At 39.4% G+C, this 23,490-nt stretch overlaps 1 protein-coding gene and 1 non-coding gene across 2 annotated transcripts in view; one reads left to right on the forward strand and one right to left on the reverse strand.

The window, feature by feature from the left end:
• Positions 1-345: 345 nt before the first annotated feature.
• The window catches only part of SUMO1 (small ubiquitin like modifier 1), a 27,732-nt gene continuing 4,587 nt past the window's right edge, over positions 346-23,490 (forward strand). The window contains exons 1-4 of the mRNA XM_007469182.1: positions 346-463; positions 15,008-15,082; positions 19,340-19,417; positions 21,869-21,940. Coding sequence (XP_007469244.1) covers positions 452-463; positions 15,008-15,082; positions 19,340-19,417; positions 21,869-21,940 — 237 coding nt within the window. The 5' untranslated portion in view covers positions 346-451. The remainder of the gene's footprint in view (positions 464-15,007; positions 15,083-19,339; positions 19,418-21,868; positions 21,941-23,490) is intronic.
• On the reverse strand, positions 6,506-6,577 carry TRNAE-UUC (transfer RNA glutamic acid (anticodon UUC)). Its single transcript has one exon. It is a non-coding gene; the product is annotated as a tRNA-Glu (tRNA).

Below are 23,490 nucleotides of genomic sequence, written 5' to 3' on the forward strand. Positions count from 1 at the left end.
CGTACCGCAAAAAAAAAGATGTATCTTGGCTCAGCTTTCAGAAACGCGCAAGGTATCAGAGGGAGGGGTCTGTGCTCAGTACGCTTTCAAACGTCGAGACTGGGCACCCGGAACTTTTCCCCAGGGGGATGGGCTCGGGACCCAGGCACAAGGCCTAGTCTAGGTGCAGCTGAGGGGACTGTCGTTTAGTCACTCGCGCGACCATCACTAAAGCCGCTCGGCTCTCCATCCTCCGGGCAGCGCCGCCCCACCGTCTTTCCCGCCTCGCCTTTCCTCTCTTCCTTCCCCTTCCTCTTAGCGCGTAGCGGAAGTGACGCCAGGCGTAGCGGAAGTGCCTCCAGTCGCGGTGTTGTGCTGTGGGGAAGGGAGACGGATTTGTAAACCCCGGAGAGAGGTTCTGCCTACCCGAGGCCGCTGCTGTGCGGAGACCCCGGGGGAAACCACCGTCACCATGTCTGACCAGGTACCGGCCTGGGAGCCATCCGATGGCGGTGGCCGAGGCCTTACTCCGCACGTCCGCCAGCCGCTCGGCTGGGGCCGGGGATGGAGGCGCGGGGGAGGGGAGCGCGGAATGGGGGAGGGGGCGGCCGGTGGGGACTGGGCTGGCGAGGGAGGGGAGTGGAGTAGGACCGGAGACGCCCGGGCCTGCCGCGGGCCTTCGGGAGCCGCCCTGGCCCTCTCCTGGCTGGCTCATCACCCTCTGTGCCCCAGCGCCTCTGGTCGCGGCCTCAAGTCGTCTCCCTTCTTTCTCCGGGGCCGACCAGGTGCAGAGCCCAGGTTCCACTTTCCCGAGAGGGTCCGTGGGGAACCCGTGTGCCTGCCTCTTCAGAGGACTCATTGCAGAAGCAGGGCCCTAGGCCCTAGTTATGTAACGGGAGAGATTACCTGCCCCGGAGCCTCCGTGGCCCTGAAAAGCGGGTGGACTCCACTTTTGGGTTCTTAGTCTTTAGATAGTCTTGGAGTGGGGACGTGGGGGCGGGGGCGAGGGAGACATTGTCTGGTGTTGCTGGGAACCTAGAAAGCTCTGCCTTCCGTTCGGATTGCAGCTGGGGCCGGGCTGCCTCTGCTCTGCTCTGCTCTGAGTCCTTTTCCGTGTGGGTGTGCAGAGCTGTCGCCTCTTTCTTGTACTTTCCCATTTCTTACTCGGGATTGGTTCAGTAGCTCTCCAGTTGTAAGAGAGAACTCAAAATAATCAAGAAACAAAGTAGAACAAAACTGCTAGAGCAACAGAAAGCGTTTCATCTGGGCGTTAACATGAAGATGACTGATACCTTTGAGGAAAAGGATAGGAAAACTTCGTGTATGTAGAGCAGTTACAGAACATTTGCAGAAAGCTTCCTGTTATAGCAGAGTGCTCCATCTGAATGTTAATATCAAGAATTTACTTGGGATTTGCACTCAATCAGGAGTGTTCGATTTTATGTGGTAAGTTTTTCTTCCTCATCCTTTTCTAGTTAACCATGTTTATGGCTAGTTTTTACTTTATAGGTTTTTTGTCTGGACTTTGTTTTGTTTGCTCAGACGACTTTGACTTTTTAAAGTATTTTTGGACCTTTTGCTTGTTTAGTGATAGTTATCTAGAAAACTGTTTCTCATTCAACCCCATAATGTACTTGAACTTTTAAAGTTAACACACTTATTCCCTTGGCTTTTAACTCAGTTCAGTTTTGTACCACTGGGTGAGAGCAAATGAGGCTTTTGTGGATTTGTACTGTTGCGCAAAATGTACATTTATATTTTTAAGGTTAAACCATAATCTAGACTAGTTTTGGGTGGATCTTCTTACTAACAGTCTAGATTAATTCCCAAATTGGTATGGGAATGGCATTATAACTGTCTCCCTAGATAGTTGTTTACTTGGTTACCAGGGAGGAAAGAACAGGTGTAAATGCTTAATTTCATCAGCCTTTTATTTTGATGATCAGAAGTGGCTAGGAAGCCTGTTGAAATTTACTATAGTCTGATGAAAGAGCAGTGTACAGAAGGGATTATACAGTAAATTGTAGAATTTATTGCTCCAGTTTGAATTCCAGTCATTTAAAAGAGACTTGAAGGGAGAAACAAAGGACCTAGGATACTAACAGGTGCCTCTAGGCCAGAGGTTCTTTAGATTCTTTTCAGGGGGTCCTTGGGGCCAAAACAATTTTCACGATAATACTAAGACATTGTCTTTTCCACTGTCAGTCTTTCATGAGTGTTCAGTGGAGTTTTCTAGAGATTGGCATGACCTGGTATATCACAACAGATTAAAATGTGTCAGTAGAAGCAGACGTGGAAATCCAGCTACTGTTAAGCCAGACATTGAAGAGATTTGCAAAAATGCAAAACAGTGCCACTTTTCTTACTAGTTTTGTTTTGAAAATATGTATTTTTTAAGATTGATGCTTCATTGCTACTTTCAAGAAATTGTAATTTATATACACAGTACCATTTAATGAGGGTAGCATCATATCCTTACCAGTGTTTCATATTGCTATTATTAAAATATTTTTCGGGACTTCCCTGGTGGTGCAGTGGTTGAGAATCTGCCTGACAGTGCAGGGGACATGGGTTCAATCCCTGGTCTGGGAAGATCCCACATGCCGCGGAGCAACTTAGCCTGTGTGCCACAACTACTGAGCCTGTGCTCTAGAGCCCGCGAGCCACAACTCCTGAGCCTGTGTGCCACAACTACTGAAGCCCACGTGCCTGGAGCCCATGCTCCGCCACAAGAGAAACCACCACAATGAGAAGCCCGTGCACTGCAACCAAGAGTAAGCCCTGCTCGCCGCAACTAGAGGAAGCCCATGCACAGCAACGAAGACAAAACGCAGCCAAAAAAAAAAAGTTTTTTTCATAAATAGCAACATGAAAAATATTTTTAATAAAAATACATTATTTGCTAATATATATTGGGTTTATTATCTTAAAATGAATTAATATGTATATAAAACATTTCTCAGTTTCAGTGTCTAATACTGCAAACCTGAATAGATATAACCAACTTCACAAAAGCTTTATGGGGTTCTAAATAATTTTTAAGAGTGTAAAAGAGTCCTGTGACCGTAAAGTATGAGCACTGTTGCTCTAGGCTGATTGACCAACATCGTTGTTAATAATAATTGGGACCCAGTACCATTTCAGTGTTGGGATGCTAAGGATTTAAAGAGATATGAAGCTGAACTCTTACCCTGATGAGGCTTATGAGTGAGAGTAAGAATCCCAAGTTACTACTGTGCCATATCAGCAGCATGAGACTGAACCACTGTCCCCAAAAGACAATATAAACCAGGTTGTTTTAGAACGATGTATTTTCTGAGGCATCTCTCAGAAGGTTATTGTCTGTGCTAAGATATTGGAATTGAGTAATAATTTCAAGTTAAAATAGGTGGACAGGGCTTCCTGGTGGCGCAGCGGTTGAGAGTCCGCCTGCCAATGCAGGGGACACGGGTTCGTGCTGTGCCCCGGTCCGGGAAGAGCCCACATGCCGCAGAGTGGCTGGGCCCGTGAGCCATGGCTGCTGAGCCTGCACGTCTGGAGCCTGTGCTCCGCAATGGGAGAGGTCACAACAGTGAGAGGCCCACGTACCGCAAAAAAAAAAAAAAAAAAAAAAAGGGGGACATTAAAGTCACACAAGACTTGAATTGCTGGGTTCTCCATTGACTAATGAAAAATGATTATTTTTGGAATTTGAATGAAATAATTTCTCATAATTCTAACAATGCCATCATTATCCAGTGTACCATTATTGAATAATCCTCTAATACAGGTTCTAAACCTGAGGATCATGAATCCTAAGGGCTAAAAATCCACTGAAATTGTATGGAAATTGTATGAAGTTATATTTGTGCATGTGTATTTTTTTAGGGAGAAAGGATCCATAGCTTTCATAAGGGGTATGTGATCCCTCAAAAAAGGTGAAGGACTAGCCTTTAACCAATAATAGAGACCTGATTGGGTGCTCACTTTTAGCCTAATTTCACGTTGCAGCAAAACTGAGCACTTACATAGAACAAGAAGTTTAATATCAAACTGGTAAGGGTAATTTGTACAAATATTTTTCCTTCTTTCTTCCTTACATTCACATTTATAGTGTTTCTTTTTCATATCAGAATCATGAAAGGCAGCATGGACTTCAGCTCTTCAATTCAGGTCTGTTAATTTGTAATAATTGGATGACTGATATGCTTCAAATGCTGACTGAATCTGTTGTAGCAGTTTTACTCTGTCCGTCCCCACCTCAGAGAGAGGGCGGGCAGAGAGGGAGAGAGATAGAGATATTGATTGAATGATCTCCTTTTATCTTGAGTCAGGGATTTTGAAGCATTATGTAATTCTGGTTATCTGTTGGTACCTGACAGACTACTTCAAAACGTAATGGCTTAAAGCAAAAGTCTTGTTTTGCCCATAAATCTGCAATTTGGGCAGGGCTCTGTGGGTTGGGCTCATCACTGCTCCTTGATATGTGGGGCCTCTGCTGGGATTACTCACATGACTGTGGGCTGTAACGGATGGGTTCTTCATATAGTCTCAAGGCCTCTGTGAGTGCTCTCGTCGTGTATTCTCTTGAGCATGGGGACCCCAGGATATTCAGACTTATGGCAGCTCAGGGCTCACAAGAGAGTGTTCTAGAGAACCTTGGGTGGAAACCCCAAGCCTCCTAGAACCTAACTTTGGAAGTCACTTCTTCATTCTGTTGGTTAGGCAAATCACTAAGTCCAGCCCAGATTCAGGGGAAAGGCATTTATTTTTATTGAGATATATGTGACATATAACATATTAGTTTTCAGGTGTGCAACGTAATGATTCAGTATTTGTATATATTGTGAAATGATCACCACAATAGGTCTAGTTAACATCCATCGCCACAGTGGTTACAAATGTTCTTTTTTTGTTTGTTTTTGAATTTTATTTAATTTTTTATACAGCAGGTTCTTATTAGTTATCCATTTTATACATATTAGTGTATATATGTCAATCCCAATCTCCCATTTACAAATTTTTCTTGTGATAAGAACTTTTAAGATCTACTGTCAGCAACTTTCAAATATACAATACAGTATTATTAACTATAGTCACCAAGGGAAAGGCATCTAAACTCCATTTCTTAATAGGAAGAGTAACAAAGAATTTGCAGTTATCTTTAATCTACCACATTAATTGTATTTCTTTTGTTAGGATAGCGTTATTCCCTGCAGCATTCTTTATATCTTTCTGTTGTTGATGTTTGCTGATCTTTCTTTTAGCTTGAGATACCAGGAGAATATGGTAAACTAGGTGTATATTAAAATTCATAATTATGTATACTATTTATGTCATAGAATAAGTATTAACATACTTATAAGTATGTTAAGAATAAGTATTAACATACATAGCTGCATACTGTAGCTATGACTTGAGCATTTAGCTGGTGATACATACATTAAACATTCCATGCCCCAGGAGAGGAATGATATATTCTGTCTTCTCTCTGACAGATATATGAAGTGCTGCTAGTAAATGTTGCAAACATATTGATTATAGTGAAACATTTCAAATAAAATGTTACCTGAACATTATTTAATAGTATTTTAAAAACTAAGTCGATTATTATGTTAGAGTACTCATGAGGGGAACTTCTCTGGTGGTGCAGTGGTTAAGAATCCACCTGCCAATGCAGGGGACACAGGTTTGAGCCCTGGTCCGGGAAGATCCCACATGCTGTGGAGTAACTAAGCCTGTGCGCCACAACTAACGAGCCTGTGCTCTAGAGCCTGCACACCACAACAACTGAGCCTGTGTGCTACAACTACTTGTTGCAGAGCACGGGCGCCTAGAGCCCGTGCTCCGCAACAAAAGAAGCCACTGCAATGAGAAGCCCGCGCTTGCTGCAACTAGAGAAAGCCTGCGCTCAGCAACGAAGACCCAATGCGGCCAAAAATAAATAAATAAATAAATTTAAAAAAAAAGAGTACTCATGAGGGTTAGTGGAGTAGTTCAGATTTCAAAACTGTAAAGCAGTTGTCAAATATCTATTGACACTCATTAGCCCCCCATTATATATTTAGTGTTGTAATCATTTATTTAAGTGCGTTTCTCCATTTTACTGTTTGCTTTCCAGGGTCAGGAATCAGGGTTTATTCACCCTTTTTTTCTGAAGTGCCTAGCAGAGTGACTGAATACTTAGTAAAACTTTTTAAAGGAATGAGTGGTCAGATTCATTCATTTAACAAGTATTTATTGATGTTCCAGGCAGCATTCTAGGCCCTAGAATTGAAAGGTTGCCTCAAAAACGTGAAACAGCAGGTATCTTTCTCCTCCTCTTTCAATTCCCATGGTGTTTTGTTATTGAGGAAGGGTTGGTTGTCATGCAGTAGTTTTCCTTTTATGATGTGTTTGCATACCTTCTGGATCTTTAATTCTATTAGCAATAGACCTAGTAACTTTATCTCCAAAATTGAATCATTTGCTTCTTCCAGGACATTGGGATATTATCCATTGTTATGGATAATAATAATCCTGCGCTGCTAGTGGGATCTTAGTTCAGTTCCCTGACCAGGGGTTGAACCTGGGCCCAGGCAGTGAAAGCACCGAGTCCTAACCACTGGACCACCAGGGAACTCCCATTTTCTCTAAGTCATGTTTGGTATTCCATTTTGGAATGTATTAAAATTGTGTGTGTGTGGTTTTGTTTTTGTAGATTATTCTCTGATATTCTACTTTTAAAAAGTCATGTGGGTAAGGCCACACAGATCCTATTATTGAGTACCTTAGTCTTATGGTTTAAAATTTGGAATTCCTGCAACACGACTTAAGTTTATTTAAAGATATGTTGTATTTGTTATGCTTTTATATTTTGACCATTCTTTTTGCATTTGATCGCTTTTACTGAGCTATTGAGAATCTGAAGGAAAAGACCTGAAGGAAGGAAGGGTGGAGTTCTGTTTGCTGGACGTGCTGTTCTCAATAGCCAGGGTCAGATATTTTTAAAGGTTTTACTGAAGATAAATATATATATGAAAAAGTGTACATAAATGTACAGTTTGCTGAATTTTCAAAAACTGGTTACATCCATGCAGCCAGCACCCAGATTAAGAACGACTGTCCAGGGCTTCCCTGGTGGCGCAGTGGTTAAGAATCCACCTGCCAGTGCAGGGGACATGGGTTTGAGCCCTGGTCCGGGAAGATCCCACATGCTGCAGAGCAACTAAGCCCATGCGCCACAACTACTGAGCCTGTGCTCTAGAGCCCGTGAGCCACAACTACTGAGCACGTGTGCCACAGCTACTGAGCCCACATGCCACAACTACTGAAGCCTGTGCACCTAGAGCCCATGTTCCGCAGCAAGAGAAGCCACTGCAGTGAGAAGCCCGTGCACCGCAACGAAGAGTAGCCTCTGCTCACTGCAACTAGAGAAAGCTTGCACGCAGCAATGAAGACCCAACGCAGCCAAAAAAAAATAAAATAATAAAAAAATAAGTAAATTTATTTTAAAAAAAAGAATGACTGTCCTGACTATCAACATAGTTTTGCCTGCTTTTATACATTATGACTTTTTATAAGTGGAATCATACAGTATGTATATATTTCAGTGTATGGCTTCTTTTGCTCAGCATTGTTTGGAGATTTGTCTATATTATTGTGTATAGTTGTATGTTGTTAAATCCCATTGCTACATTGCATTCCATTGTATGACTATACCACAATTTATCTATGCTGTTTTTGATGCACACTGAGCTGGTTTTCTAGGAGCTGTTTTTTAATATAAGCCAAATGCTACCTATTTAGAGCACCTCCTATGTCAATTTGGATTGCTTTTGGACTAAATAACAGAAAATCTGATATATAGTAGGTTAAACAAGTTTGCAGTTTATTTTTCTAATGAAGCAAGAAATTCAGACATAAGTAGTTCAGGGATGGTAAGGTAGCTCCACCATGCCTTCATACTTCTTTCCCCTCTGTCCTTAGCAGGTGTCTTCATTCTGATGCTTGTCTCCTTGCCAGCAAGGTTACTTTGTGTCTTGTTCCAGGCAGGAGAAAGGGATGGAGCAAAGGATAAAAGTATGCCAAAAAGTATGTACCAGCAAAAAGTATGTCACCTTCTATCTGCATGGCCAGCACTGCATCATGTGGCCATAAGAGAAGATTAGAATTTTTTTTTTCTTTCTTTTTTTTGGCTGGCAAATTTAGGCTTCCCTTTGTAAGGAAGAAGGGGAAAATGGATCCTGGATAAGTAATTAACAATGTCTGCCATACCTCTAAATCTGCCTGCTAGTACTTTTGGATACAGTGAAGCCAGTTTGTTCTAGGCTTTGCATAGGTCCATAGTCTAGCTGCAGAGAGTAGGGTTTATATAACCAGCAGGATTTCCTTTTCTTTTTTCTTTAATATAAACATATATATTTTTTAACTTTAAAACATTTATTTTTGGCTGTGTTGGGTCTTCGTTGCTGTGCATGGGCTTTCTCTAGTTGCGGCGAGCGGGGGCTACTCTTCGTTGTGTGCAGGCTTCTCATTGCGGTGCCTTCTCTTGTTGCAGAGCATGGGCTCTAGGCACGCGGGCTTCAGGAGTTGTGGCACGTGGGCTCAGGAGTTGTGGCTCACAGGCTCTAGAGCGTAGGCTCGGTAGTTGTGGTGCACGGCTTAGTTGCTTCACGGCATGTGGGATCTTCCTAGACCAGGGATTGAACCCGAGTCCCCTGCATTGGCAGGCAGATTCTTAACCACTGCACCACCAGGGTAGTCCAACCAGTGGGATTTTCAATTATAATCTTTAGTTCCTGAGAAGTTGTCTTTGTTTAGTGTTTAACTGCAATTCTAGGGTTGAATGTAAATTTACGGAAGTCCCAGTGTCTTGACAGCTTGACTTAAACCTTCAAGTTATGGAGTTAAGTCTGGTCAGTTTTATTTCAAATGTCTAGTACTGTCTCATTAAATTTGAACATAGGCAGCATGCACTGAAAAAATATGTGTGTGTATGTGTATTTTTAGAATTGTGGTAAATCCATTGAAGTATGAGGGAGATGACTTTATTGTAACTTGAGGGTTTGTATCTTTTTTTTTTTTTTTTTTTTTGCGGGCCTCTCACCGCTGCGGCCTCTCCCGCTGTGGAGCACAGGCCCTGGATGCACAGGCCCTGGACGCGCAGGCCCAGCGACCATGGCTCACGGGCCCAGCCGCACCGCGGCACGTGGGATTCTCCCGGACCGGGGCACGAACCCGCGCCCCCCGCATCAGCAGGCGGACCCCCAACCACTGCGCCACCAGGGAAGCCCAAGGGTTTGTATCTTTAAATAATGGATACAGTTATTAGAATCATCCAATTTTGTTTTTTTTCCGGTATGCGGGCATCTCACTGCTGTGGCCTCTCCCGTTGTGGAGCACAGGCCCCGGATGTGCAGGCCCAGCGGCCATGGCTCATGGGTGCAGCCGCTCCGCGGCATGTGGGATCTTCCCGGATCAGGGCACGAACCCGCCTCCCCTGCATCGGCAGGCGGACTCTCAACCACTGCGCCACCAGGGAAGCCCTAGAATCATCCAATTTAATCCTTGTTGAGCTTTCTTCATTAGGAAATAAAATGAAATAAACCGATGTACAGTAAGAACTATGGTTAACAGAATTTTTGGAAACTTTGAATGTATTTTTAATGAAATGTTTTATTATGGAAAAATTTAATTGAACGCATATACCCATCTCTTGGCCTATCGTATTTTATTTGCATGACGCCACTCCACTTCATAGCATTATTTTGAAACCAACCCAGACATTGTGTCTTTTCATCTGCAAATATTTCAATATGTATCTCTAAAAGAGAAGGACTTTTTCTTTTAACAAAACCAGGATACTGTTGTCCCACCTTTAAAATTGAACAGGTTTGTTAATGTCATCAAATAAGAGTAAATGTATTCTTTATTTTTAGTTTTCCCCAGAATCCCCCCTCTTTCAGAAGAATGAACAATCCTTGTACAACTGGAAGGGTCAGTGACAGATTGGGGGTAGTTAAGTGTGGTGCTGTTTTCCTGTGATTGAATTGTCAACATACTGATTGCCATAGTGATTTTTAGCAAAGTTCTTGTTCTTTTGACTTTGAAATGGCACAATAAAAACCTTCTGTTGGATTCTGTACATTTGTAAATGAGGATTGTTGTGTTCTCTGTCCTTTCCTGTCCAGTTCTTTTCAGATCCAGCTATCTTCTATTTCTAAGCTGTTTAATTTATATTTTGGAAAGAAGAGTTGGTAGTGCCTGGTGTCTGATAAATCCCTTTTACTGTTCCAGTTACCATGATTTAATCTCTAGATGACACAGACCAGAGAATTTAGAGGTTTCCAGTTCCTGTCTTTGATCTTGTACATAAGTTTACTTTTCTTTACATTACCAGTTTCTTCTGCTCTGGGGGCTGTGTAACCTTGCCAGCCAAATCAACCAGCCCTCCCTGGGATTCTCTTTTCTCTGATGACCTACTGTCCCACACCCAGTGCTGAATGCTTTCACTGTTTTGTGACTAGTGTGCCATACTGTTCTGTATTGGCTGCTTTTTTACAGGGGAGAGAAGGAAAGAAGGCATACAAAAGACACTAAGATCACTGGAGACAAACTTTGGCCTTTTTTGTCCAAGATCTTCTCATTTTCCAGACTAGTTTGTCAAAAGAAAAGAAAAAAAAGATAGCACATGAAAAGTTGGATGACTGCATTAGGCAGGCATGAGGCTATTAAACAAGTGGGTGTAGATGACATTGCTCTAGTGCTTCAGAGTTGGGAAGAGATCACCAAAATGGAGTGACTAGGGAAAGTGGCAGTTTATTTTTGGAAATTTCAAATCCTAGTATTCACATGTTCTTATGAAATTGAAGTGAATTATCTCTTCCCAACTGTGAATATAAAACGCTGAAAGGATTTTGTTTGTATTGACTATTGTGTACAGTAGAAGTATGAAGTGTTAGTAAGATTTTGTGGTATGATATAGAAAATAGTGCTGTCAGCTTAATTCAGCCAGCATTAAATAATTGCCTGGTATTTGACTGACACTACAGAGATTATAAAGATGAAAAACTTGGACCCTCTCCTTGTAAACTTGTAGGGAAGTCAAGACATACAAAACTGTCCCAGAAAATGTTAATTTAACAAGTGTATTGAGTATCTTCAAAATATATACTAAACACTGTGCTTGACCAGAAATACAGAGAAGAGTAAGGCATGCCAATAAGGAACTCAATCTGGTGGGAGACACAGATATGCAGACATGTTATAATAAGATTAAAGTAAGCAGTATGGGAACATTTAAGAGGGTGATGAGGGAAATCATTTTGTAGGAAGCGATGCTTGAGTGGTCTTGAAAGGCAAATAGGGTATGAAAGGGCATACCAAGCAGAGATGATTAACATGTACAGAGATAGTGGAGATAAGGTAGAGGGTGCCATGTTTAAGGAATTGTAGATCAGTGTGGCTGGAGCAAAAGATATTATTAGTAGGAGAAGTAGGAGAACAAGGCTGGATTGCTACGCGGGGACCAGCCCACAGAAGACCAGTGTATGTTGGCTAAGGAGTTTGAACTTAATCCTGAAGATTCTCGGCAGATCAGATTGCATTTTAGAGAAATGGCTCTGGTTGTAGTTGGGAAGAATTAATTGAGGGGAGCTAGACTTGGGGCATTTGTTATGCTATTGCAGTAATGCTAATGAGCAACAATGAGTGCCTGAACTAAGGCAGTGGAATGGAGAGAATGAGAGTCACTAAGAGATATAATTGTCAAAATGATGAATGATTAAGAGTGAGATTTAAGAGAGGAAGAGTAGCCAAAGATGACTACTAAATTTCTGTTGTGGGCAGCTGAGTGTATGGTAACCATTTATTGTAATTGGGAATCCAGGAGGAATTGTAGTTTTTTTTGATTTTGGTTTTCAGAAAGAGGAGTTAAAGCTAACAGAGGAGTTAGAGATAATTCATTCAGTTTTGGACACTTAAATTGAGGTACCTATGGGGACATCCAAAGTGAAGATAGATGTTCAAGCACTTGAAAAAATGAATGAAACTCAGAAAAGTTGTCAGGTTGGTGAGGATGGTTGTGAGTCATTAGTATCTGAGAGGTAGTTGGAGTTATGGGTCACCCAGGAAGAAGAAGAAAAAGAGGATTAAAGACATGGAACCTAGAGGAGCACCAGCATTTAAGGAAGTGGTCAAGGTGAGGAGACAATGGAATGTTGGAGGCCAAAGGTAGAGAGTTTTCAAGGAAGAATTCATAAGTATCTGTTGGTTAAAGATGAGACTTGAAATTTTCCACTGGGTTTAGCAATAAGGAGTTGAACTGGTAACCTTGGTGAGAGAAGTGTCAAGTGGAATGGTGGGATATAAACCAGAGTACAGTGGGTTGAGAGTAAAAGTGGAAACAGCAAATGCTGAGTACTCTCATAAGAAGTTCAAAGAAAAAGATGAGGCTGACTCCTCGAGAAGACAGTAAAGGGGGAGTGTTTTTAAATTGAGAATAAATGCCATAAAGGATATGAATAAATTGCCAATGGGAGCATTAAAGGAAAATATTAATCCCAGTTGGAAGGTTGAGGGGTGCCGTGGTTCCTGGAAGAGTTTTTTAAAATATTGGACTTCAGGTGATGTGCGGGATGGATTTTTGTGAGATGATTTCAAGAGAGGTTGAGAGAGGATATGTATTACAGGTAAAGGAAACAGGAACAGCAAAGGGCTGAAGGTGGAAGACTGTTTATAGACATGTTCAGGGAATAGCAAATAGTCCAATTTAACCAAATCCTTGGTTTGTAAAGGAAGTGGAGAGAGAAAAATGAGAATTGAGCTTGGTAATGGAGGAACTGAATGAGGTGCTGCGGAGTTTGGTTCTAGGCCTTAAAGCACCTTTTTGTTAGGGGTAGTTATACAATCAGAGAAGCTGTACTTTAGAAAGAGTTCTGAAGCAGTGTGGACAATGGATTGGAGAAGGGGGAAGAACTCGTTTGTTCTGAGTAGCCTCTGTAGCTACCCTGGAGCAGAATCACTGGAGCAGAATCACTCCCATTATGCTGATGTATTGCTGCTCCGGTTGCAGGGGGATGTTTTTCTCCGTGTGGTTAACTCCTATAAAGCTTCTTAACACCCCTTCTCTTAGTTAAAGAGGACTCAGGGCTTCTTTGCTCTTTGTTGCCCTTCACTGCGTGGAATAAGCTGTCCTTGTCCTCTCTATATATGTAAAGGAAGAAGGAACTGATTACTCTGAATATAAATTCATAGAAATGTGGTTGTGAGACTATGTTTGAAGACAGTCTTCTAGTTTTCAGGTGAAATACTGTCTCACTAAAGAAGGTTAATTTGGCCTGCTGCCATAATATGCGGTAGTCAGCAAATGTTGAAAGTACTGCAGAATGGTAAACAGGCAAGGTTTCACACTAATGAAGTCAGTTCTGTTATCTAAGCATTTCCCTGGACTCTAGCCTGTATCTTAAATTTAAAAGCTACTACTTCTAGTTTAATATATTCAATAAATTTTGAATGTTAAAGAGTTTGTTAGTTTTCACTTACTGGCATGAGATAAACAGGTAATGGCCTTGTTACTTTACTTCTGAAATACAGTATAGTTGGTTATATTCTTATCAAGCATGGATTAACAGCTTGAAATTGCTGTGAATCATAAAAAAAGCATATATTTAAATAAGTGACTAATATGGTGGCCAAACTAAGGTAAAGTGCGTGGGGAAGCTACTTTTTGTTGTTGTTGTTTTTTAAATTAATTAATTAATTTTTGGCTGCGTTGGGTCTTCATTGCTGTGCATGGGCTTTCTCTAGTTGCGGCGAGCGGGAACTACTCTTCGTTGTGGTGCGTGGGCTTCTCATTGCAGTGGCTTCTCTTGTTGTGGAGCATGGTCTCTAGGCGCATGGGCTTCAGTAGTTGTGGTTTGTGGGCTTCAGTACTTGTGGCTTACGGGTTCTAGAGTGCAGGCTCAGTAGTTGTGGCGCAGGGGCTTAGTTGCTTCGTGGCATGTGGGATATTCCTGGACCAAGGATCAAACCCGTGTCCCTTGTATTGGCAAGCGGATTCTTAACCACTGCACCACCAGGGAAGTCCCGGGAAAGCTAATTTTATCACACCATTGACTGAAATTTACCAAGCTACGCCTTTACTAAAAATGGCTTACTTTTCTTAGATACTTCATGGCAAAGTTGTTTCAACTAGTTTATTCTAACTTCATTTTCTTTTCAATATGCCTTCATTTGAAATTATCTTATTTATTATGGTATTATTTATAAGAGGGTTATACTCTTCTGTCTTCCAATTTTGTCTCCTCTTTCCTTTTACTTTTTCTTATTCCAGTTTAAGTCTCCTAATTTTTTTTTTCAGCCAAGCCTAATCTTTTAAAATCGGATATACTGCTTCCAATAGTCTAAAATAATAGCTGATATAAAACTGATTTGTTTTGACTCAAGAGTACATTAGGCCAATACTTCGCTATTTGATTTTCCTTTCTAAATAGACTTTGCTTATGTTAATATGATTAATTTATGTTTCTTAGTACAGTTTTGTAATTGGAGTAGTTAACTTCTCCCAGTAGGTTGTGAGAAAATAATCTTGGATTCAACATGTTTGGTTAAGGATTCATGGAGAAGAGCTTCCTGTGACTAATAGGAGTTGACTGAAGATAATGGTTTCCAGGTTGTTCCTTTGTGTCGCAGCAATAGCACCACCTGGTAATTAGTTAGAAATGTATATTACAGCCCTACCCCAGACCTACTGAATAAAAAACTGGGTGTGAGGCCCAGTAGTCTTTTAACAAGTACTTTAGGTGATTCTGATGCTCAGTGAAGTTTTAGAACCATTACTATCGGATTTTTATAGTAAAAGAGACTTCTTTCTTGATTTTTAGTGATCTTTAGAACAGGTGTTTGAGAGAGTAATTGACTTAGGACCTTTTTTGCTTAATTGGCTGGCAGAGCAAAGAAATGCTTGCTGTATTTTCAGGGGCAAGTTTCGTACCGTAAGTCAAAGTAATGGGTGAATAATTAAAATAGCATATAGGAACTTTTATCTTTATATGTACTTTTCTTTCAGGAGGCAAAACCTTCAACTGAGGACTTGGGGGATAAGAAGGAAGGAGAATATATTAAACTCAAAGTCATCGGACAGGTGAGTTTCATTATTTTTCTTCTTTGACCCCAGAATGTGTGAATGATTTCTGACACACAGAGAAAATGATTTAAGGCAAGTTATTTAAAAATGGCGATTCATTTACTACATATGCATCTGTTGGAGGCAGAAGAGGGTGATACTGTTTTCTTAATTGCTGTGCTAGGCAAATTTAGATCACCTTAATTTCTTCTAATAAAACTTTTTTCTTGGTTAGCATGCTTCGGTGGCAAATATAGCGACTACTCTTGAGTGATAATGCTAGGACCCTTAAACCAAAGGGCCTTTCAGGCCTTTTCTTGACCCCTTTCTCTTTCTTGGCACCTTATTTCTACAGACTCTGGCCTGTATCTTACTGACTCTTTTTGAGATGTTAACAGATAATTAAAGTTTAGCTGAAAATTATTGGAGGAATGCATCTTCATATTTTTTTTTTTTAAGGGACAAAAGAAAGAACTAGTAGACACCATGGAAGCATGAGAGTACCATTTCCCCACATTCTCTGAAATATGGGATATTAGCAGTCTTTCAATTTTGGGCCAGTGTAATAGCTAGACATTTTATTTTGCATTTCTCTGATTATCAAAGGTATAATTTTTTGCCTATTACATTTATATTAATCGTGTGTTCATATCCTTTTCCTATTTTCTGTGATCATCTTATTTTGAAAATTTTTATTAAGATATAATTCAGATACCATAAATTCATCATTTAAAATGTATAATTTAGGTGCTTTAGTATATTCACAAGGCTGTACAACCATTACCATTATTTGATTCCAGAACATTTTCATCACCCCAAAAAAGACACGGTGTATTCATTAGCATAATTCCCCATCTTCCTTTCCCCCCAACCTCTAGTAACCACTAGTCTACTTTACTTTCTGCGTTTATGGATTTGCCTGTTTTGGACATTTCATGTAAGTGGAATTACATGATTTGTGACCTTTTTGTGTCTGGCTTCTTTTATTTAGCATAATATTTTCAAGGTTCATTCAAATTGTAGCGTGTTTCAATATTCCACTCCTTTTTATGGCTGAATAACATTTCATTGTATGATATACCGAGTTTGTTATCCATTCATCAGTTAATGGACATTTGGGTTGTTTTCATATTTTGGCTATTATGAATAATATTGCTATTAACATTCATTGTAAGTTTTGTGTGGATATGTTTTCAGTTCTCTATATATCTAGGAGTGGAATTGTTGGGTCTAATATATAGTAGTAACGTTTTAAAACTTCTTGAGGAGCTTCCAAACTGTTTTTAGTGGTAGCCGCACCATTTTACATTCCTACCAACAATGTATGAAGGTTTGTTATTTTACATTCTAGTTAATATTTGCTGTTGTCTTTTTTTTATAGTCATCCTAGCGAGTGTGAAGTGGTGTCTTGTGTTTTTGGTTTGCATTTCCCTGATGGTTAATGATGAGTATATTTTCCTGTTCTTATTGCCCATTTGTACATCTTCTTTGGAGAAATGTCTATTCCGATCTTTTGTCCATTTTTAGATTGGATTACTTGTCTTTATTTTTGAGTTGTAATAACTCGTCAAATATATTTAAGATATTAGATCCTTATCAGATAGATGGTTTGCAAATGTTTTCTCCCATCTTTGGCTTGTCTTTTCACTTCCTGGGTTGTGTCCTTTGCAGAAAGTTTTTAATTTCGATGAATTGAATTTATTTTTTCTTTTGTTACTATGATTTTAGTGTCATATCTAAGAAACTATTACCCAATCCAGGGTCGCAAAAATTTATACCTGTAGAGTCTTCTAAGGTTTTTATGGTTTTAGCTCTTATGTTAAGTTTTTGATCATTTTGAGTACTTTCTGAATGATTTTTATATGAGTTTGAAGAAGAGTCTAACTTCTTTCTTTTGCATGTGGCTATCTATTTGTCCCAGACCATTGATTGAAAAGTCTGTCCTTTTTGCACTGAATTGCTTGACATCTTTGTCAAAATCAATTGACCATAGATATATATGGGTTTACTTCTGGGCTGTCAATTTTATTCCACTGATTTACAGGCATACCTCAGAGACATGCGGGTTTGATTCCAAACCACTGCAATAAAGCGGATCACATGGATTTTTTGTTTCCCAGTGCATATGAAAGTTATGTTTACACTATAATGTAGTTTAAGTGTGCAATAGCACTTTGTCTAAAAAAACCAATGTACATACCTTAGTTAAAAAATGCTTTATTGCTGAAAAGTGCTAACCATCATCTGAGCCTTCAGTGAGCCTTTTTTTTGCAGGGGTAGGGTTTGAAATATTTAGAGAATTACCAAAATGTGACACAGAGACCCGAAATGAGCAAATGCTATTGGAAAAATGGTGCCAGTAGACCTGCTCAACTCAGGTTTGTCACAGAGCTTCAGTTTGTAAAAAAACATAGTATCTGCAAAATGCAATAAAGCAGAATGCAATAAAATGTGTACGCCTGTGTATGTTTGTCCTATGCCATGGATTACCTTTTTAACAATTACTGATTTGTAGGAGTGCTTTATATTTTCTTGATTTTTCTTGTCTGTTATATATGTTGTGAATATTTTCTTCAGGGTCTCTTAACTTTTGTGGTGCTTACTGTATAGATGGTTTATGTTTTTATTAAGTCACATTTATCAATCTCCTTTTTTTTTTTTTTTTTTTTTTTTTTTTTTTTTTTTTTTTTTCTTGTCTGTTATATATGTTGTGAATATTTTCTTCAGGGTCTCTTAACTTTTGTGGTGCTTACTGTATAGATGGTTTATGTTTTTATTAAGTCACATTTATCAATCTCTTTTTTATTTTTTTTTTTTTTTTTTTTTTTTTTTTTTAGTAGTTTCTGAGTTAAAATCTTGCTTTAAAATAAGGATTTCCCAGTGTCAAGATTAGGGAAAAAGTCTCTCCCTAAGAAAAACAGAAAATATTAAAAATTTTTTTTAATGTTAGCTCTTTAATTCACCTGGAACTGATTTTAGCTTATGGTGTGAGGTATTGCTGTAGAAATTTTGTGTTTGTGAAATTATATATAGGACAAGAATTTGTATTTATTTACTTATTATAAATTAAAAAATAAAATTGGCCACACCTCACAGCATACGGGATCTTAGTTCCCTGACCAGGGGTTGAACCCAGCCCCTGCAGTGAAAGCACTGAGTCCTAACCACTAGACTGCTAGGGAATTCCCTGTTTTTTAAAAAAATAATTATAGTTACAGGGCTTCCCTGGTGGTGCAGTGGATAATAATTCACCTGCCAATCCAGGGGACACGGGTTCAAGCCCTGGTCCGGGAAGATCCCACATGCCGCAGAGCAACTAAGCCCGTGTGCCACAACTACTGAGCCTGTGCTCTAGAGCCCACAAGCCACAACTACTGAGCCCACGTGTCACAACTACTGAAGCCCATGCGCCTAGAGCCCATGGTCCACAGCAAAGAGAAGCCACCGCGATGGGAGGCCCGCGCACGGCAACGAAGAGTAGCCCCCGCTCGCCGCAACTAGAGGAAGCCCGCGCATAGCAGCAAAGACCCAGCACTGTCAAAAATAAACAAACAAATAATTAATTAATTTAAAAAATTATAGTTACAAACAAAACATGCAACTTCCACTAACATGTATTTGTAAATGTGATATGTAATCATTAGGATTGGCTTTGAAATTTTTACAGTATGCAAGTGCCAGTATTTTTTTCTGATGGTTGCCTGGTAGTTTACTTGACAGTCTGGGTAGAAAAAAATGATCTGTGATCCCGTATATCAATTTGACTGACTCATTTTACTCATGCAAGAGAAGCCAGACTCTGTGTGGTGACTTTTTATGGCAGGAGTAAGTGTCTGTTATTTTGTGGTCTACATCCCTTTTGTACGTTTTACCGTCTTCAATGACACTTCAATTGTGGGGGTACTTTTTGTTTTGAGTTGCCTTTGGGAGTTTGTGACAGTTCACATTTTCATTTTGAAAACAGAATAGGCATGCAGTTCTGAAGGAATGCATTCTTTCACATACATACTTTTACTTATGCTGCTAATTGTAACACCTCAAACAGATTATGTTCGTTTTATTAAATTTATTTTGGAATGGGTATATAGCAACTTTGAGGATGATTAGAGTATTTTAATAAACCTGTTAGGAATGCTAAAAAGAATATTTTGGTGGGAAAATATAGGCGATAAGGTATACATTTCTATTTGTAGTATATGTGTAATTAAATAATTTGTTTCAAGCAAAGCAAACAGCTTACACAGAGAGTGACTTTTTTCCCTCATATCTCCGTAGGATAGCAGTGAGATTCACTTCAAAGTGAAAATGACAACACATCTCAAGAAACTCAAAGAATCATACTGTCAAAGACAGGTTTGTATGTCATAATATTAAATTCAGTGCTTTATATATCATTAATTTTTCTTTCTGGTCAAAAGAAAAGTAATCTTTTGGGACTTCTCTGGTGGTCTAATGGTTAGGACTTTGCGAGAAGAAAGAGATCATCTAGGTGTTAGGATAAGTAAAACAATAAATATTTGTTTCTGTTTTGTTTTTTTTTGGCCACTCTGCGTGGACTGTGAAATCCTAGTTCTCCGACCAGGGATGGAACCTGCGCCCTTGGCAGTGAAAGTGCAGAGTCCTAACCACTGGACTGCCAGGGAATTCCCTGTTTCTGTTTTTGATATTAATTGTTATGCTCAGTAAAGTCTATTAATTGGGGCTCAACTAGCTCACATTTGTTATAATGATGGGAGCTAAAATTGGAAACGAACGTATTAAGTGCAGTATGCTAGTAGGTACTTGGATACATTGTCAATTACTGTTGACAACAACTCTGAAGAAAATTATATGGTCTTTTTACCTCATTTGTAAATGAGAGAGTTGATTATTGAGAAAAAACAGTGCAAAAGTGAAAACTAAACTGATCCAGAATTGAAGGTGCTAGGTTTGGGGAGATAATATAACATCAAGTTAGTATAATTTCTAGCTTTCTTTTTTATGCTTCAGAGTCTACAGTCTTTAGAAGTTTCTATACTCAGTTCACAGAGGCTTGATAATTTTTTCCTTATATTTGCTGATATACGAGGAATGGGACACTCAGTATATCTGAAGTATGGAATACTTACCCAATAGAGAGAGATTGAATCATCTTTCCATTTTGATTTTATAGACTGGTTTCTATAGAAACTTTTTTGACTTCAACATAAGATATTTCTTTTTTGAAAGATCCTATAGTTAAAATCAAAGAATATTCCACTCTTGTCAGTCATGTTTATTCTATTTTATTATTTTTTTTGTGGTAAGCGGGCCTCTCACTGTTGTGGCCTCTCCTGTTGCGGAGCACAGGCTCCGGACGTGCAGGCCCAGCGGCCATGGCTCACGGACCTAGCCGCTCCGTGGCATGTGGGATCTTCCCAGACCGGGGCATGAACCCATGTCCCCTGCATCGGCAGGCAGACTCTCAACCACTGCGCCACCAGGGAAGCCCAGTCATGTTTATTTTTAACATAACCCTGGAAATAATTTTTATTTACTTATTTATTTATTTATGGCTGCTTTGGGTCTTCGGTGCTGCATGTGGGCTTTCTCTAGTTGTGGCGAGCAGGGGCTACTCTTCGTTGCGGTGTGCAGGCTTCTCTTTGCGGTGGCTTCTCTTCTTGTGGAGCACGGGCTCTAGGCTTGCAGGCTTCAGTAGTTGTGGCTCGTGGGCTCCAGAGTGCAGGCTCAATAGTTGTGGCACACGGGCTTAGTTGTTCCACATCATGTGGGGTCTTCCCGGACCAGGGGTTGAACCCGTGCCCCCTGCATTGGCAGGTGGATTCTTAACCACTGCGCCACCAGGGAAGTCCCAACCCTGGAAATAATTTAAAACCAGGGTATTTCCTGGCGGTCCAGTGGTTACGACTTGGCTCTTTCACTGCTCCCAGGTTCAATCCCTGGTTGGGGAACTAAGATCCCGGAAGCGTGGCCAAAAAAAACACAAAAAATAGTTTAAAACCAAATACAGGGTAAGTTTGCAAGGTCTCATATATTTAAGTATAGTACATATTGGAAGATAGTTTGAATTTTTTGGATGTTTTTGGGATAGTATTGTATTGAAACAGTGAAAATCTTAACACATTAGTTATTGAGCAGAACTTTCTAATACTTTTGGACTAAATGATTCTTGATTTGTACTTATTAGTGAAGTTATTTCTCTTTAAATGAGCCATCAATTCTCTTTTAGCTCTTTTTGTGGAATAAGTGATTAGAAAAATATATTTTAATACCTTTTGTGATATTTATAGTGCTGTAAATGGCATCACAGGTTTACTGTAGTTTATCTGGCTTGCTACTGTGCTTTACCGAATTTCTATGATTTAATCTGTTTAAAAACCAATTTTGCTTGTACAGTTGGAAGCTAGTGAGGCTGCTCATCCAATACTTGACTTTATGTTAGCCTACAGATTTGAGAGGAAACTATATAGAATAGTGGTTAAGAATGCACAGGCTTCGGAGCAGATTTAGCCTTCAGTTCTTGGCTAGCTTGTGTGCCTTCTCCATACCTTAGATTCCCTAGCTGTGAAATGAAGATAACGTGATAATACCTACCTTCCAGGGCTGTTGTGATGAAAATTTATGATTATGTTTATAAAATACTTGGTACAGGGAGTGCCTAGCAAATAGTTGGTACTCAGTAAATGATAATTATGATAGAATTAGCTCTCTAGTTTTATTATGTTCTACATATTCTGTTGAAACTTTCATATTTGCTTTTTGTGCATCAAAGTACCTGTTATCTCTTCTAAGATTTGTATATTTGTATGTTTTCTACCTTTTTAGGGAGTTCCCATGAATTCACTCAGGTTTCTCTTTGAAGGTCAGAGAATTGCTGATAATCACACTCCAAAAGAAGTGAGTATAATTTCTTCTCTGATTCAAGGCATATTTTAAATTCTGCATTGAATGATTTGGTTCACTGGTACCATTAAACTGTCCTTTTCTTGAATATTCTCTGATTTAACTGGTATATCATTTGTCAAAGAGAAAAATAATCTTTTGGGTTGAACTTCCCTTGTATTGCCTTCAAAAAGTGCCTGTAAAAAGAGAGGTGGAAAGTAGAAAATGAGTACTGAACTTGTCATAAGGCACATACTACGTCTTTTTGAGGATGGACAGATGGTCCTCAAATTTGGCAGATTTCTGGTACATTTTCATGGTGATGGTGACCTTCACAGTTCAATTTTGACTTTTGACCCATTTTTGAGAACTTAATATAGAAGATTAGTGTATATTAGTATATTTGGCTCTATCATCTTGGTTTACATTTTTTAATGCTTCTGTGCCTTTGTTTTATTGTATGTATGGACTGTTTTCTCTCTTTATATATTCCACCCTCTCTATTCCCATCCCCACCGCCACCCCCCAGGCATCTGAAAGTAATAAAGTGTGAGAGAGAATGTGTGTATTTATATTTATACAGATTCCCCCCTCCAAATACAAAATAACATTTTTGATATTTCTGATAGTGGGAACAGTGTATGGTTATTATTAGTTTTTTGGTTTAAAAACATTTCAAACTTACAGAATTATGAGACTAGTTAATATTCTCCTTTATAACCTTTTTCCTAGATGCACCAGTTATTAACATTGTGCTATGTTTGCTTTTTTGTTCTCTCTGTATATACAGACTGTCATTATTGGTGGGCCATTTGATATTGGCCCTTTATCCCTAAATATTTCTGCGTTATTGTTCTCCTAAGAGCCACAGTTAAATTATCTAATTTAAGTGATTTAACCTTGATACAATACTGTAATTGAATATACAATCAAAATAGTCTGATTTTACCATCTGTCTCGGTAAGGTCCTTTATAGCTCCCTCCCTTTTTTTTTTTTTTTAACTTGACCTGGGTTCTCATCCAGGATGTGCATTCTAACTAGTTGTCATGCCTCTTAGCTTTAATGTGGAACAGTTACTCAGTCTTCATTTTTCATCACACTGACATTTTTTAAAAGAATTCAGGCCAGCTGTATTTTAGAATGTCCTTCAGTTTGGGTTTGTCTGTTGTTTCCTCATGATTAGATTCAGTTTTGCATTTTTGGAAGGAGTAGCACGGAGTGAAGCTGTGAAATTCCGAGTGCATCGTATCAGGAGTTAGATGATGTCCATTTGTCCTGCTATGGGTAATATTAACTTTGGTCATGTAGTTAAGATGGTAACTGCCAGATTTTTAATCCATTGTAAAGTTATCATTTTCTTTTGTAATTAATAAGTAATTTGTGGGGAGATACTTTGAAACTATGTGAATAATGACGTTCTTTAGATATTGGCCAGTGGGGACCCCTTCAATTTGGCGTCTTTCCTTTTTGACACCTCTCCATCTCTTTAGAAAGTTTTTATTTTGAAATAATTTTCAATTTACAGAAAAGTTGCAAGAATAGTCCAAAAAACTGTACTCTTTCC

The sequence above is a fragment of the Lipotes vexillifer genome, unplaced genomic scaffold (assembly GCF_000442215.2).
Source record: "Lipotes vexillifer unplaced genomic scaffold, Lipotes_vexillifer_v1.1 scaffold259, whole genome shotgun sequence".
In the NCBI taxonomy this organism is placed as follows: Eukaryota; Metazoa; Chordata; class Mammalia; order Artiodactyla; family Lipotidae; genus Lipotes; species Lipotes vexillifer.